The 17,921-nt window shown below is 37.1% G+C and overlaps 2 protein-coding genes across 8 annotated transcripts in view; both read right to left on the bottom strand.

Moving 5' to 3' along the window:
• LOC122031876 (villin-2-like) overlaps positions 1 to 10,640 on the bottom strand; it is a 29,630-nt gene extending 18,990 nt beyond the window's left edge. The window contains exons 1-16 of one of the 7 annotated variants that reach the window (XM_042591070.1): positions 10,487 to 10,627; positions 10,255 to 10,338; positions 9,325 to 9,539; positions 9,096 to 9,195; positions 8,425 to 8,493; positions 8,080 to 8,316; positions 7,813 to 7,990; positions 7,602 to 7,734; positions 5,179 to 5,338; positions 4,936 to 5,092; positions 4,745 to 4,845; positions 4,493 to 4,651; positions 2,952 to 3,020; positions 2,799 to 2,867; positions 2,506 to 2,643; positions 1,718 to 1,846 (exon numbers count right to left, since the gene is read on the bottom strand). In XM_042591070.1, coding sequence (XP_042447004.1) covers positions 1,718 to 1,846; positions 2,506 to 2,643; positions 2,799 to 2,867; positions 2,952 to 3,020; positions 4,493 to 4,651; positions 4,745 to 4,845; positions 4,936 to 5,092; positions 5,179 to 5,338; positions 7,602 to 7,734; positions 7,813 to 7,990; positions 8,080 to 8,316; positions 8,425 to 8,493; positions 9,096 to 9,195; positions 9,325 to 9,380 — 1,755 coding nt within the window. In that variant the 5' untranslated portion in view covers positions 9,381 to 9,539; positions 10,255 to 10,338; positions 10,487 to 10,627. Of the gene's footprint in view, positions 1 to 1,717; positions 1,847 to 2,505; positions 2,644 to 2,798; positions 2,868 to 2,951; positions 3,021 to 4,492; positions 4,652 to 4,744; positions 4,846 to 4,935; positions 5,093 to 5,178; positions 5,339 to 7,601; positions 7,735 to 7,812; positions 7,991 to 8,079; positions 8,317 to 8,424; positions 8,494 to 9,095; positions 9,196 to 9,324; positions 9,540 to 10,254 lie in introns of all 7 variants that reach the window. The other 6 variants (XM_042591073.1, XM_042591072.1, XM_042591069.1 and 3 more) reach the window with 6 other exon arrangements.
• Positions 10,641 to 16,108: 5,468 nt separating this feature from the next.
• Positions 16,109 to 17,629, bottom strand: LOC122032571 (acyl transferase 4-like). Its single transcript, XM_042591876.1, has one exon. It carries the CDS (start codon positions 17,589 to 17,591, stop codon positions 16,332 to 16,334), a length of 1,260 nt encoding a protein of 419 aa, XP_042447810.1. The 5' UTR covers positions 17,592 to 17,629; the 3' UTR covers positions 16,109 to 16,331.
• Positions 17,630 to 17,921: the final 292 nt, after the last annotated feature.

Genomic DNA, 17,921 nt, shown 5'->3' with positions numbered 1-17,921 from the left:
ACCCTTGCAATCATCTACAACAATCTCCATAACCTTTTTTCCAGCATTGCCAGACATCATTCCATAAACCTTTGCTCGAACTCTGTGCCATTGTGATCATCCTCCAATTGCATTATCACATGCAACATCTTTCCTAATGTTCACAAGCCCTGTGATTGGCTAAAGGCTACCCAAACCACCAATCTCAATGTCAACGACGTCAATTATCTCCTTGGATCAATATCCTCGCACCTGCTCTTAAACAAGAAAAGACTTGGCATATCAAGGTTTTGTACTTCAATCACTCAATCTATGGGATCTCTGCACCTACATCACCACCTGAGGAAGATTCCAAGCAAGACATTCTTCTGCACTGACTTGATCTCAAGGAATTCTTTACTTGTCCACCTCTTATCCAAAAGACTAGGCAAGGTGCTCTAATTTATCACTGATTCAAAGTCTTGGCATGCTCACCTTCACTCAATAAAGGGCTCTTAAATTATCATTCTTTAATGTGCTCAATTAACTTGATAAAGACAGGAAACAATGCAATTACCTACTATCATTAAGTCTAATGAAATTCTCCAACAATTAATATCAAGAACAATTATGTAAGTTGTTAGTGACCTGCTTGTAAATACCATATAGTACAAAGTGTCAAGATCAATTTTACATTGAGGAATGATAAATATGGCTAAAGGACTTCTTGGGATTGAAGCCTAATAATCACCCATAGCATCGTATTGAAGGCACTGCAATACCTATTCCAGTGTCCATTTTCCAGAACCTCGGCAACAATATTTCAACAATAAACAAATGCCCCTATCCACCCAAGACTTGCAAACCCTCCTTTTCATTAGTCACCACTACTATGACCCAATAATGAGAATTTATTGAAAGTAAATTGTTGTAAGGCTTGATTACAATAAGTCTTGAATGAGTCAACATAATCTAAGTTAAAATGCAATTCACATTTTTATTAAGGCTACTTCAGGAATGGAATAATTTTATATTTCCACTGTCAAAAACATATAAGCTGTCTTTTAGAATGTTAAATGATTTAGGATCTGAATAGAGTACTGGAGATAACTTTACAAGACAACTAAGAATAAATGACTGAAGAGTCAGTTTGGGAATGGATCCAAAAACTTGTTTAAATGATTATGAGATTTTAATAAGTTAACTCCTATAGGGAAAATCAGTATTCAGTAATGGAAGTGGAGAGAGTAAAAGGCTGGACCAACCTTTTGGAATGATGAGCTTGCCAAAACCAGCTTTCTAATTTACTGCTAAGGCTTATGATCAATATTTTGAACCTCATGGCATCGCACTGAGCTGACTTATAGTACTGACTGAGCCCACAACAAAACATGGAAAAACTCAAAAACCTGAGAGAATACCACCTCCTCTCTTTCTCCACCTACTCATTGTCATTTTTCCTCTTCTTTCCTCTCCATTGCACTTAGTTAGCACAGTTGACCTATGCTGGCCAGTAGTGTGCATTGGCAGCATTAAGAAACCATTACGATCAAACCAAAACTAGTTCTAAAACCCAAATTTTGAAGTCTAGGACTAGAACCAGAACTTGTGGAAGTTTAATACACTATTTTGCATCCATTATCAATACACTGTCTATATTGTTTGCTGTTAAAACAAAAAATAACAAAACAAAATAATATGAAAGATAAAAATGATGACAGACTAAGGCAATCAATGGTAGAGATTTCACACAAGTTACCTTTAAAAATTCAGCAATTCTTGCAGCCCACTGTTGCTGTTCAAATGTGCAAGAACTTCCATTCCATATAAATAGCGAATTACCAGATTGCAAAATGAAACAGTCCGTAGAATTTAATGATGTGGCCACCTAAAACAGAAAGGCATTTCATTATTAAAATTGGGATCTTCAGATATTCAGTATTGAATTGGTTTTTAAAATTGGGATGTTCGTGCATCCAGTAATAAATTTACACAGAGGAAAGGTATCCAATATTCACTGAAATGACAAACTAAATCCAAATGATTCTTTTAAATAAAAAAGAGGATGAGAAAATTGCTTAGAGTAACCAAGTCTGAACAATGCAATTTTGAATATCCACATCAGATAAGAGGTACCATGGATGACAATTTCAGGTTATGTCCCAATAAAAAGTATTTTGTTCTTATCATAATTCTACTATCTTCAAGTCAACAACGAATAACATATCAACCAGTCAGAGATATCTTTTGAAAAACAAAGCATTAAAAATCTTCTAATTTGCACACATTTTCCACCAATAGTTTCATTTAAGCAATCCACCAACACAACTGAGCATATCTTTAAATAATGATAGTCACGTGATATGACCAAGCATTTTTTGCTTGTTCACTAAAGGGCAATTTGACTGGCCTATGTAAGGGCTTTAGAAAATCAAATGCTTGTTTTATGGTATATGTAAGAACTAGAGCATTTATATGCCTATTTAACATTCAAGATGCAGTCAAAGTTCAAACTGACAAAAGACAATTAAATTCAAAGAAGCTTACCGCATCAACTTGAATTGCTTTACTATTATGAACAGATATACCAGACACTTGGATGAGAGCAATGCCATCAGCAGTATAGGTTTCATCACTCAAGTTCTTTTCTGCAATGAACTTTTTGTAACCGGAGCTGATTCCTCCCTATGTAAGGAACAACTTGAACAGTTGCATTCACCAACATTTAAAACCCCTATTCTAATGAGACTACAATATCAAACTAAAACAAAATCAAGAAAAAAATTGTGTTTATATCAGTGCATTATAAAGAAAAGCCACAAAATTTAGGATTTTTGTACCTTTAACACAATCATGGGCTGAAATAATGCAATGAATTGTGGTGGCTCCTTTCCTTGAAAAATGCGGCCCTGCATTACACGTGTACACAACTAAACTGGTTGTGCTTCTATCTCCTGAATTTCATTTCCAACATGTGAGATAAAATAAAAAACCTGTACAGGTCTTCCTTTCAAGGAACTCCACATTGTATTGGCCAACCTTGTTGCCATAATTTGATCATCCTGTATGAAAACAATTTTATGTTATGAGTCTTATGACAAGAAGTAACCCTAGCCTAAACTTGCTGATGCAACATAATAGTTAGCCAACAATTATACATACATTCAAGTGCAATCTTATTTGGATTATGCAAAACATGGACTAGAAAGCCCTTGTGTCAATACAGATAACTAATGCTCAAAGATGTACCAAATAGGACATCAGATGATAAATTATGATTATTTAATAGAGTATTATATTGTATTAGTACAATAGCATTTGTATTACTAAAATAGTAAAATGTAAAGAATCAAATGTCAATATTGTGCCAAGTGCAGCATGTGAAGCACTTATATAATTTAGATGGCTGGCATACCCATAATAGACCAAACCATGGTTTAAAATTTCGTTCTGTGCTAAGTGAAACAGACAAAATTTGTCATTCCACCCGCTGCCCGGCACCGAGAACCCGCAGAGTCGTGGAGGCCCTCGAACCCACAACGACCTCCGCAGGGTTGCGAAGGCCCGCGGCGACCTCCGCAGGGTCATGAAGGCTCGTGGGTTGCGAAGGTTGGCGGTGACCTCCGCGGGGAGCAAGTGTGACGATGCAGATAGAAAAGATAAGGAAGAAACCTTATTAGGTTAATAATTTCAATCAACTCCTAGCCATAATAGGATAATTTAAACATGCTTAATCAAAGCCTAATATAATTATCTCATTATTTTAATATATATATATATATATATATAATTATTTTAATTTTAAAAATATATAATAAAATTTTTATTTATTTAGTGATCCCTTATTTTTTCTTTTTAAAATAAATTATTTTGTTTTTTATTTTTATATTTTGTATTTTTTTTATTTTTTAATTAATATATTTTATATTTTAAAAAAATACCGAAACTATATCAAGACAGCACGCTATGATATTGAAACCGTATCGTTCTAGTCATAAACCAAAACTCCAATATGGTAAGATTTTAAACCACAAACCAAACATTAAAAAGAGCATCTACCCTATCCAAAGATTTTACCCTAAATTTTGGATAGGGTAGCTAAAAAACCTTTGCATCAACTACCCTATCCATTCCCTAAATTTTACATTTATGAATAGTACTTCTCTAAATTTAGGGAATGGATTCTATTCCCTAAACATTATAGAGGAGTGAGAAAAAATAGGAAAGCTGATATATAGTGTAGTGAAAAGTGGATATTCAAATTTAATAAAATAATTTTTTTACACTAAATTATACATTTTGGATAAGGAAGCTGGTGTGGATGCTCTAACAATATTGATATCATAAAACTACTAGGTCAATATGCATTTAGTAGAGAGGGTACAATATACATAAGATATAAAACCTTCTTTTCATCTAACTTTGCAAATACCTGAATCAGATAACTTCCAATAGTGTAGCTAACCAATACAATGTTACAATTCAAAATAACTGAAATGAATTTCTGAGGAATTATTTGACTAAATTTCATTACCTGAATACTATCCTTCCCAATCCAACAGGTTAAAAAATAATCCTCTTTCTTATCAGAAGAATGATAGGTATACAGCACAATATAACAGTCTCCACTGTAAAATTTACCAATCTCTTCTTTTGGAACTATATTTTTTGCACTACCATTAATTCGCCAAACCTGAAAGTCCACTCATAGATCAGAGTTCAAAAGAAACAACAAAGATTAGCTTTGCATGCACTTGACAACAAGAAATAGAAACTGAAAATGAACCTCAAGTTTTCCTCCGCTTTCAAGCAGGGGAACTGCTTCCTCAATAGTTGGAGAACCTTTTGAAACTCCTTTTAAGTCAACACCTTGCTGCTTTAACAAAGCTACAAGAAACACCAAGGCGCACAAAATTTTGAGAAAAAAAAAATGAACAAATGCTTTACCAAATAATTTGTTCAAAGATTTATTAGCACCTGCTACTTTTCCTCGTCCTTCCTCTCCGCTAGACGCTCCCGCTGCATTACCAGCTGGCCATGATTCAAAGTTGGACTTGAAGGAAAGTGGCTCGTAACCTTGGATAACTTGGGTGATACGTGTTGTTTTTGGTCGATTTTGACTGGCAATGAAGTCCTAGAACAGTCACAACAAGCATCAATATAAGCCTACACTCACTACATAAACAAAATCTGGGAAAAAAGGAAAGATAAGGATTCTACTTCAGCAGTTTTGCTGGCCGCTTTTCTCTCTTCGATTTGTGTCACACGTCCAACCCAAACAAATACCTCATCTCCACAATCTAGTAAATAGCATTTATAATTCTCCAGCATTGCTTTTGAAAGTGTGCTCTCTTCCAACTTTAATTGACCATCATTGATACTACAAAAAGTGTTTGTACATTATAACTTAATAAAAAACTTCTATGTTTTTAAGTATTAGCATGCATGAGTCTTTGCACACTTGTAGCATAAAAGAAAACCAAAACTAAGCGTGTGTTAGTGTATCTTTCAACAAATCAGAAATAGAGGAAACAAACTATCAAAAGATCCATTTAATTGACTTATTGCGATATCTAGAATTTTGATATGTCAATCAAACTTAATTTGCAAATCTGCCTGTCTTCCATTACTGACTACTATAGTTCAAGGACCAGACCATTTTGCCCTAACTCACTAAATGGTTATTTGTTTAGGGTATTAACAAATTTGGCTTCTATAATTCTTCTCCGTCAATGGTGCCTGATTTAAGACTCTCACGAGTAGCAGCAAAGATTAGATCATAAATGAATTGCTTATGTTAACAATATAAATATATAAATAGGTTACTTTCCTAATATGTGGTTAGTCAACCAACTTTAACATGGTGTTAGAGTCATCCCTTTCAAATCATCATTGCCCAAAGTAATGGGCCACGTCTTCTATCATTGTCAGCAGCATTTTATGTGTGTGCGTCATTCCACGGATAACACAGACCACCAGGTAGTGTCCTTCCCCTATGCAGGTAGTGTCTTTCCCCTGACACCAACTTTGTCCAATTTGTCTCTTCAACCATGTGCATTCTCTGTTTGAGCCTTCCTGCACACGTCTTCCTCCGTTGCTTCATGAACAGAACCTCAATTGCACACCATACATTTTTCAATCACACTCCTCCGCTATAAGTCTTGGAGGTTGAGACCAATCAAATCAGGTACTCCGCCCACACATGAAGTGGAAGTGCTAACAAAATAAATATATAAATTGATATCTTTTCTAATAGCTCTTTTGGGATAAGTAGTCAAGCAATCAACTTTAACATGGTACCCCAGTAAGATTAAAGGTTCAAATCTCAAATATGTCAAAAAAAAATTATGAGGTCAAATCAATCAAGTCAAATAACTCACTCACAAATGAAGAGGAAATGTTAACGATATAAATATATAAATTGATCATTTTCTTTAAATCTCAATTGTACCAAGCACAGCAAACCAAGGTATCAACCAGTCTAACCAACAACTACCACTCTATACTAATCTCACATGTATTCTCTTAGATCAGAAAAAAACATTTTTAATTTTAGATCAATACTGATGAATCTCACACATGCCGTAATTGGCATACCATACAAAAGTTTGTCTCCTATAAAATCTCACTTAAAGAGGCCCCTTTAACACTTGATCATTCAAGTGAATGAGAAAGGGGAGAACCTTAAACTAGAGTAGGAATAGACAGGTGATCTAAATAAGGCTAATCTAATTAGTTTCAGGGGAGGTACACTGAATGATTCATTAGGTTAGCAAATAGCAACTAGTAGGCAAAAGCATACCAATTGAGGAAAATCAGTGTTAATCAATTTGTGAAGAAGTTCTAGAAAACCTAACATAAAGGTTGCAAAAAACAAAAGCATGCATAACATGGTTGTGAAAACCAAACTGGAAATCAAACAGAAAAACTTCAAGTCACTGGTTCACTATCAACTGGTTGAATTGCATATCAAACCAAAAATAGACCTGAACAAGCTAACTAGTGAGATTGGTCATGGTAAACCAAATGAAGCATAACTATTACAACAATCTTACATTTTAGTTAGAAACAATCTTACAGTACCCAATATAAATATATATAATTTATAAACATTGATAAAAATTAAAAAGACAAGTTTACCAATCTAATATTAGACGAGAAAACTGGGGTAGTCAAGTGACTAATTCATGTTTTGAATTCTTTTTATAACATTGGTTATGCCAAAATTGTAAAATAACAACTAACAAAACTGGTCCAGTTTCTTTCAAAGTTGGTCGGTTCAATGAATACCGGCTTATTCAACTAGTTTTTATCCCAGTTGAATCTGGATCTGATCCCATTAAACAACAAAACAAAATCAGAACACTGGTCAGTTTTTCCAGTTGAATTGAAGTCTAGTTTTGTTTTAATAACTATGATACATAGATATAAAAAAAAAAACCTTTAATATCCCCCTTTATTCCTTTAAAACAAATGATAAATGTGTAGAATCCATTTATGTTTTTCACTGAAACTAATCCTTGAAAACTATGATGTACGAAGTCATACAAAAAAAAAAGGCCACAAGAACATCAGTAACTTAACACCAATCATGCTGTCATAGAAAACCATATAGATATTGTTATAAAGAATTCAAAGAATACCTATAAAGCTTAGCTGGGCTTGCTTCTAAAACAACGTCATCTTCAGTGACTACCTTTTTGCCAATTGGTGCAAATCCACCAAAAAGGACCCAGAATTCACCAGAATCTGACTCAGCTTGAAGCTTCCCATCATCTTGCACAAAACAAAGTATCTCGATATAAATGAACATAAGTAAAAATAAATAAATCTAGTACAAGTGGGTACTCTCACCAATGATGGCAACATCACATGTCCCTTCATGGTACTTGTCCTTCAGGAATTGTACTACTTCCAAAGCTTTAGCCCTCTCTTGAATGTTAGAATTAGCACCATTAAATTGATATATTTTCTTCTCAGTATCCAAAATAAAAACATCATCATGATTCAGCGATGACCGAGCAAAAGGGATCTTCAAAATCAAACATATAAATCATCAAATTTGCAAAACAGTTTTTCACATCAATAGTTACATAAAACAAATCAAAAAAGATTTAGAACCTGCTTCATTCTAACAACTCGTTTTCCTCTACATATATATAATCGTGTTTCAAAAATATCCTCATCGGGCTTTTTGAATCCAGAGGCAAAGCCACCTTCCAAAGGAATAATGCAAGGTTTGAAGTATGACAAGAACTTATCCGACTCAAAGCCTTGAAGTTCTCTGTGTTGAACAGCACGGCCCCCAAGAACTGCATCAAGTTCAACTGTCTTGATTGCTGCAGTCCCAGCTTCATCCTGTGATCACCATAAATTAAGAAAACATTTCAACTATAACAACTTCTTTTCTTCGTAAAAACAGAAATCAATGCTCTTTTTCAATATTGTCAGGAAAAATCAGCATACTTGACTTGACTCTTTTCCAATCCAGAAATGAATATCATAAAGGTACGCACCACCTTTTCCAGAAGTTGTCTGCATGCATAAGATGCCACATTAAATTTAAAGAAGAAAAACCAAATTAATGGGGATAAAGAATTCATAGCTAATAAAGCATCAAAGATGTTTTTAGTTACAAAATCCAACAACAGGAAATAATCAGCACTTAAACTTTCTGGTCTTATTAATCAAACAGGATTAATAAAAAAAATAGAGAATAGAAAAATCCTTGTCTTTTTTTGGACATAACAAACATGAAAAAAAAATAACAAATAAAACAAATCCAAGCTTAAATCGGTACCAATTTTATTAACCTAAAAGGATGTTAACAAACATAGTCTTGGTACGAAAAAAAACAAAGAGAGGCATTGTTCAATTAAGCAAGGAAAGGCTCAACACTCTATTTTTATCTTGAATTATAAAGGTATCCGCAGATGAAATGCAAAAATAATACCCGTAAGACCCTTCTGAAAATTGCTCGTGGTTACTTAAACACTAGAAAATTTCCGGACTGAAAAAAGCAGCTGAAAACACAAATCAATATACTATGTCTGAAACTAGGAACTGAAAGTATGAGGGAGAAGCATCAATTTTTATACAAAAAAGAACATAAAGATAGATAAAGAAGAGAAAACTACCTGCAAAACTATGTATGAATCTCCGAAATAGAATTTTCCATAATCAGCCTTTGGTAAAGGTACTGGTTGAAAGTTCTCAATCCGCCAAATTTCAGTTCCTCTATATATTGTTAAAGAAATCACTACGTTCATAGATACTATCAACTGAAATAATCTGGGATTTTCTCTCCCATAACTGAACCAAAATAAATTGCATCGCCTAACTTCTGAACAATTCTTAAAAGGATACACTTTTTGTCCAACTCCATGGAATGCAGGGTCAACATATTTTGTAGAACTAGCCATTTTGTACTTGAAAGATTTTCTTGTTTACGGTGCAGGATTTCATTACAAGTCAAGATACTTTGTAGAACTAGCCATTATTTACTTGAAAGATTTTGTTTATGATGACTCAGGATTTCATTACAAGCTCAAAAAATTCAACTGCCGCAGATAGGTGCCCTTCTGGAAAGGAAATTATAAGTCAATATCTTCCTGAGATAATTGCCAAGGCAACTTGATCTGTGACAATGCTATTTGGAAATTGGAAGTGAGTACCCATGTAACTTAAACATTTTTGGTGGAAAAATTAGTGTTGCATCACAAATAGAACAAACAAATTAATTAGCGATTTGATTATTAATCAACATATAGTAAGTGATCTATCGTACTTTATTTGAACTCATGGTTGTTGAATCTGATAAATCCATCTGCATGAATTAGTACTTTTTGACAGGCAAGCTCATGCCTCCTTAACAGTCATACATGAAGTTATCATAAGAAATCAAAAGGAAAGTCCGATATGATCAAGCAGAGTAGCCTCAACGGCAGACTTTTTGATCCCAAAGTTGAATGAAATAGATGGACAAGGAAACGAAGGAATCAGAACTTGGAGCCACATTAACCAAGTAGAGTATCAAAACTCATAAACGGCACAAATGAATGAAACTGCCCACGTTGGAAGCGCAAAATTAAACCTAATTTCTTAGGAGCTGAACACTGACTACACATAAACCACAACCATATTTACGGATCCGAAACACGACCCAAAAAAACCTCAGCGTCCTTCGACGGATCCATACTTGGACGAACAAAATGCCATAGGAACAGCCGATTATCACGAAGCGCGCGAGCTAACAAGAATTTAATAATAATAACAAAAATTGAAATCAGAACATGCCTCCTAATTCTACGACTACCAGAAGAAGGAGAAAAAATATCGACGATCCAATTTGCAAGTTAGCGAGCCGGATTCGGGATCACTCTACAGAAAGGAGCAGAAGCATGAGATCTGAGCGTAGAGAGGAGGGGCCGATCGTAGAAGCTAAACCGACCGCGACGCGACCGATCCCCCGAGACGGAGCCCTAAAAAAGTAGCAGCGAGCTGGGGGAGGATCGATAGATCGGCGTACCTGAGCTGGGAAGATCAAAGATCTGCGAGAGAAAGGGAAGATGAACGGGCAGTGGAGCAGCCGAGGAGCAAGAAAGAGATGACCGAGATTACAAAAAGTTGACACAGCTAAAAAAAAAGTATATGATAGCTCTTCGCTTTGTCACGGCCACGTGACTCGCTCTTATTGGCTTCTCAGCCTTCTCTCTCGCTCCATTTCCCTGTGGGCCAAATAAAGCTACACGAAATAGGCGTCGATGCAGGAAAAGATAAAAAAAAAACGGAGATTATTTCGTAGAGAAGAAAGAAAGAAACGTGACACATGGATGAGGCATTAATTTACTGCAAATGGTGCCTTTGTAGTACGCTTTTCATTTTTCTGAAGCATTGGTTACTGTTTAACTCCGTGACTAGTGGAGTAACAGCTGTGTTGTGAGAACACGATGATGGAATTGACCGGAAGTTGTGGCTAAATCAAATTAAATGAGCTAAACTTAATTATGAACTTTCTAATAGTTAATTTAATGTCCAGCGAAAATCCAGCAACAACTTAATGTAAAGTTATGGGCATTTAACAAGGGCGATAAATAAGGATGCCTCCTTCATGAAGTTCATTTTGAATGCCACTGCACAAGACTAACATAGTTTAGTGAATTTTCAAATGATTTGAATACTATAGTATACTGTATGTAAGTATAAGCGTAAAGAAGAATTATTATTGTCTCGTGAGTACGGTGTGGTGATAAAATATTTAGGGTGAATTATATTTTACCCCCGAGATTTTATTACAGTATGAATGACGTTCGTAATTTCAAAAGTAACAAAAAAAAATCTTGAAATTTGGTTAAAGTAACAAAAAAAAAAGTCCCTTGGCTGGTCGACGATAATAGTCAACCGGTAAAGATAAGAAAAAGACATATATATCCCTGTATTTCAACGGGGAAAAATTAAAAAATTACCTGTAGTGGCTGAAAACTAATTAAAGTAAAAAGTTACTGTAACTTGAGAGAGTCATTCCACTGATCGATTACTCTTTACAGTGAAAGAAATAAAATATGAGAAAGAGGAGTCTAGTTGGGAGCATAAGATAAGGAGAACAGCTGGTTGTTGTTTGGAGCATAAGACGAGGAAAACGGATTTTTGCAATAGATATATTTCGGTAAGGAATTTATAATCAAAGATATTCTGGCTTTGTGGGTTTAGAGTTTACACAATCATCAGTAGAATGACTCTCTTAAGTTACAGTAAATTTTTACTTTAGTTAATTTTCAACTGTTTCAAGTAATTTTTTACTTTTTTCTCTGCTAAAACGGAAGGGTATATATGTCTTTTTCTTATATTTATCGGTTGACTATTATCGTCAACCAGTCAAGGGGTTTTTTTTGTTACTTTAGCTAAATCTTAAGGGTTTTTTTTTGTTATTTTTAAAACCACGATGAGTATTTCATACTTTAATCAAATCTCAGATGGTAAAATATAATTTGCCCAAATATTTAACGATAAGCGAGTCAGGGTTAAAATAAGATTCTAAAGATGGACTTCTAAGTATAGATAAGTTGTATTTCAAATTTAAAGACAATGTAGTTGAACTAAGTTTAGACACCTAATGAAATGACCTAGAGAATTTATCTGATATAAAAAAAAATTTGTTGCATACACTTACTAATTTAGAATGCTTAAATTTTTATTTTTATTTGGTACTACATACCTATTAGATGAGACATGATGCTGAAGGTCTGCATTAGTTTGGTTAAGCTTAGATACCTAATGACCTAGAGAATTTACCTGATATAATGTTAAAGGTTTTTTTAGACACTTAGCTTACTAATTTAGATGTCTAAAAGATTCTTCGCTTGCTACTACCTACTAGATGAGACATAGTGGTGTCTATGGTATTAACTTGACTACACATCCTATGGGTAACCCAAAAAGCTAGCTTGGTAAATGAGATAGTTAAGAACCACACTACCAAGTTAGACATAGCATTATCGACACTGACCAAAAGCAACACATAATATTCTGTCTAGACTAAATAAGAGTTGAATCCTGCGTTTACCATATGTGCTCCTGTTGAACCTCCGTTCACATTTTTTTTTAATAAGGGAACATTATCAAAATAAGATATATAGTCTAACTCATCTAAAAGATAAATCTCATTTCCTATAGTTGATGTTTGTTTTGCATGATCTGCATGTGCCTACCTCGCGAAACTATGGTCCATAGCCTAGTTACAGACTTACAGTGCTAGCATTTATAGCTCAATCCATTTACTGTACAGTTGCTATCCCAAACAAATCATATCTAGTCACACTGCAATCTTACACATCCTTGCATTGAGATCTTCTCAGTGAACAAAGTGTTTTTATATAAATAAATAAATAAATTCGTCAATTAAATTATTGACCATAAATTAAGCTCTAGACAGACAATAGCTACTCAGTAGACCACTCTAAAATTTGTTGGCTAACCATAGAGATCCGAATAGTAGACTTAGAAGTAGTTGTTTTGTCACAAACGATAACAAACAAGATTGATCAAGAGAGCTATATCTCATACAAACAACAGCGTAGGACTCACTTTTCACAGCAAATTTCAAGTAATACGTACTAACAGCTCTTAACTTGACACTCAAAATAAGTTTTCTGATCATTTTCTTTTCAATTAATCCACTACTCAATGACTTAATGGCAGAAAGAGTAAAACGACATGGATGCATGACAGTGTAGTTGCAACAAAAATTGCTTACCTATATGTAGCACTTAGGCAGGGAATGAGGAATTTCAGAAACATGTAAAGACAAAACTAGGTTCGAATCTAGATTTGATGAAATTACTAAGAAATACATATATATCACACCTCATATTTTAGATACCATGATCCAGTTTAGAACAGTTAAAACGAACTATTTTAACATAAAGTTGGATGCCAGTTTTTTTTTCAAAAAAAGTTTATAGTTGATAAGGAACAGAAATAGATTTAACGCAATTACGAATGGTACAATCAGCTTATATCTCTTGGGAAAAGGATATGGTTGGCAATTTAAAGGTCATTCTACAAGTGACATGTGAGAGCTCCAGTGTTTTGTCATACTCATTTTCAACCTCAAGGTCTAAATGAAATATAAGAGTAACCGTAAATCTAAACTTATAAGCCCAATTTTATCGTGGGACCTACTATGCCACGTTACTATCACATCAAAAATAAAAACTCTACAACTTTTATAAACCTTTTCCTACAATCATAAACCCAACAAACAACTTTATATTGGACAACCCACCATATCATTATCTATATTTTCTATTTACTATCTTATTTACTATTTTATTTTATATATTATCATAAATATATATTTATAATATACATGTTAATTAATTTATTAATAATATATATTAGTTTTATTTAATATTTTTAAATAAATTATTAATTTAATAATAATTGGATGCTGGCATGTAATTAATATTTTATTCGTAAAAGCACCATGAAGCCGGCATCCCAAATTAGATGTTGGCTTCTTTAGTTCTCAGCTTTTTAAAGTGGTGCAATGCAATTGGGTTTACAAAATTCAACTTCTTAAGTTTTGTAAATCCACCATTGCAGACACCCTAAAGTCCAAGAACTCTTACGTACTGCTGTGGTGCCTCCAGATGTTGTGTTGATCTATCATCAAAGTTAAGGTAAGTCAAACATGATCCAACCTAGATGAGATTCGAGTTGATAGGACCTACTCAGTGTACTCATCCTAGGACAATCAGTCGTAGTTGCCAAAACTCTTTACGCATCAGCCTCAAATCTAGATATCTCCCTGTCTTAGTCTCAAATCATCGACACCTTTTATTTCTCAATCTCAGATCGCCAACACTCTCTACATCTCAGTCTCAAATATCGACATTATCTATGTCTCGACCCTAGTTGCCAAAATCCTCCCCGTCTCAACCTCAGATCTAAACATCTCCGCGTCTCAATCTCATGCACCAACACCCTCCATGTCTCAGCCTCATATCGTCAACACCTTCCACACCTTACAGCTGTGTTGTAAGAATAATACGATGATGGAATTGACTGAAAGAGAATATTATCTAAATAAGATATATAGTGTAACTCATCTAAAAGATAAATCTCATTTCCAATAGTTGGCATTTGTTGGCCTAGTTACAGTGCTAGTACAATAGCTATACCAAAAAATCATGTATAGTCACACTAAAATCTTACACATCCTTGCATTGAGATCTCCTCGGTGAAAAAAGTGCTTATATATAAATAAATTCGTTAAATGGTCAATGAAATTATTGACCATTAAGTTTAGCTCTAGGTAGGCAATAGCTACTCAGCATACCACTTCAAAATTTGTTTGACTAATCAACAAATTTTGGAGATCATCTCCTCGTCCCTGTCTCAAATCCTCAACACACTCTACCTCTCGATCTTAAATTATCTACCTCTCGATCTTAAATTATCAACATTCTCTGTGCCTCTCTCCCAAAACCCTCCACACCTCAATCTCATATCCAAATATCTCCCCGTCTCAGTCTTAGATCAGAGACACTCTTTATGCCTCAGCCTCAGATCAACGACACCCTTCATGCCTCGCCCTTAGATCGACAATACCCTCCACGCCTCGGTCTCAGATCATCAACACTCTCCACGCCTCAATCTCATGTCCTAGTATCTTCCATGTATCGATCTCAATCATCGACAATTTCAGTTCCCGATATCATCCATGCCTCGCCCATAGTTGCTGACACCTTCCATACCTCATCTCAGATCTTCGCATCATCCATATCTCGGTCTCAGTCACCAACACCCACCATGTCCCAGTCTCAGATCCCGATATCATTGCATCTGGTTCGGTCTCAGTTGCCAAAACCCTCTATGTTTCGGCTCTCATCGCCGATTTAATCTATTTTTGATGCCACTCAATATCGATGTCATTTCCTTATCCTCTGTTCAGACCCATTGAACGTATAGGGCACATGTGGAAGCAACATAATTACCTCAAGAATGAGACCATTTCTCCTATGAGAGATCGTCTGATAGCGAATATTCTAAAACACGGGAAAATATAAATGGAGAAGTAGTTATTAGAGCTGATCTCTTATATACTAATATATCCTCCTACAAATACGGGGATAGGGAGGCAACTGATCATGATTGTCAGACAGTGACGGATCCAAGAATTTAAGTATGGAGGGGCAGATCATGATAAACAAGGGGTAATATCCTTCATCTTCATCGGTGGAATCCTATAATACTAGGGGTTCCATCGCCGACAAGGAGGGACGACCGCTGATACCACCCTCCACTGGATCCGCCCTTGTTGTCAGATTTAATCTCCTATTAACTCATATGAAAATAATGGACAAGAACATAGCGCAATGTCTGACGTAGAGATGCAACTGTACAAATCCTAGAGTAGGTAAGTGAAAAGGATTCCAGATTCTTCCTTCGACTCCACTCTATTCTCTCTTTCTCTATCCTTTTCCTCCCACATAAATCCTAATTTAAGCGTCTCATTCCGACATCATTCTAATCCTCTAGTGCTCACATCAGCTCATTTATTGACGGACACTTAACTATCTTTTTTTATTCCATTTCTTGTTATTTCATTCCTAAGAATAATATTCCTCACCAATTTAATTAATCTATATTAAGCAAATTTGCCCCCTTCATCAGCTCTCGATTTATTATTTATTTCGGTGCAAATCTCATTTCATATAGCAATACAGATGGAACAAATTTCCATGCATCAAATCCCAACAATCTGGGAAAAGAACATTCAACTCTAAAACAAGATTAATTAATCACCAAGCCTCTTGCATTCAAACCCAATTCATATAAAGCATATATAATTGATCCACGCATATCATCTTCTAATTAATTACCCCGTCCGAAGAACCGATCATGTCCTCCATGAACGTTTCCAATTGCTCCTTCTCCACGCACTGCGTCATGATCCGCGTTCCTGTCCTCGGCAATGGCGGCGCCCCAATGATGCCCACCGCCATGAAGTCGAAGTAGGCGAAGGGGATCACGTGGAGCGGCTTTCCCCAGCCGTAATCCACGTCCAGGAACCCCAGCCGCGTCCAATCCGACACGAACAAGGAGTTGTAGGTGAAGGTGAGCTCGTAGGGGTCCGCCTTGAAGTCCCCTGTCGCCCACCGTCCGAACTCCGCCGCCAGCCCTGCTTTGGCATCCCTTATCATCCTCACCACCTCCACCAGCTCCGCCCCCGCGACCTCGCCGCTGCGGGCGGTGACCGACACCGGGTAGAAGCAGTTGCCGAAGAAGCCGCGTGGCAGGACCTGCTGCATCAGGTGGCGGGTGTTGGCGAAGAAGCAGAGGTGGACGTCGGCGTCGTGGCTGAGCCCGATGGCGCGCGTGCGCGACTGCCACAGCTTCGCGACGGCGACGTCGAAGGTGGAGCAGCGCTGGCCGGTGCGCTCGAGGTACTTGGCTTTCATCTGGCTGACGGCGCTCTCGGGGACGTCCATCGTGGTGTGCACCAGCTTGAAGGTGTCGAACAGGGGAGGAGCCGAAGGAGCCAGCTTGGGAGGACTGGGGATGACCTCCCGAGACCAAACCGGGTCGACGGCCGGCTTCGGAAGCCCCCTAGCGATGTCTCCGATGGCGTTCACGAACTGGGCGGCGCCGAGTCCGTCGGCGATCGTGTGGACGGAGATGAGGCCGACCACGAAGCCTCCACAAGTGAATTCAGTCACCTGCATCATCAACGGCAGGTTAATGGGGTCAAACTCATGGCCGGGAACAGGGAGCAGTTCGTCCTTGGAGATCATGAGCGGGAAGTCGAGATCCCTGACGTCCTCGAGGCTACAGTTGGCGGTCGCCTCCACGAACCAGGCGCCCTCGCCGGCGCACGCGACTCGAACGTCGCCGCGCTCGGCGTCGTCGACGAACCGGCCGGCGAAGGGGTAGTACGGCACCAGCGCCTTGGCCAGCGCTTCCCGTATCACCTTGGCAGCCTCGCGGCCGTGCTTGAACACGTGCAGCGACCGCACCATGTGCCTGAGGCCGGCGACGCGGTCGATGATGGAGAGGAAGAGCGTCTCATCCGGAGTGGGAGCGGCCGGAGCGACGAAAGATTGGGAGATTCTGGTGACGGAGAAGCTCATGGTTTGGTATGGCCGAGTTGTGCGTACTTTGAACGAGTTGGGGGCCGCCTTAAATAGAGCGGAAAAGGTTCGAGTGCGGAGTGATCACTATCGCGTTGTAGGTGAAGCGGCGCTTGTGGCCTCGCCCTTTCTTTACGTATCCACCGAGAGAAACAGAGTGCAGGGCACTCCAAATTACAGCGTCGGCTCCACATTAAAATCGATAAGCTGTAATTGGTTAGTGTGGAGAGAATTTTTTTCCTCGATTTTGTCGAGATTTAAATTTTTATCCTCGGATTTTTCAAAGTTCTGCTGGATAGAAGACAGTGTACCAAATCATCAGCTAATAAG

The sequence above is a fragment of the Zingiber officinale genome, chromosome 11A, assembly GCF_018446385.1.
Source record: "Zingiber officinale cultivar Zhangliang chromosome 11A, Zo_v1.1, whole genome shotgun sequence".
Classification (NCBI taxonomy): domain Eukaryota; kingdom Viridiplantae; phylum Streptophyta; class Magnoliopsida; order Zingiberales; family Zingiberaceae; genus Zingiber; species Zingiber officinale.
The sequence above is the reverse complement of the archived record's forward strand: the minus strand, read 5'-3'. Positions and strand labels throughout refer to the sequence as shown.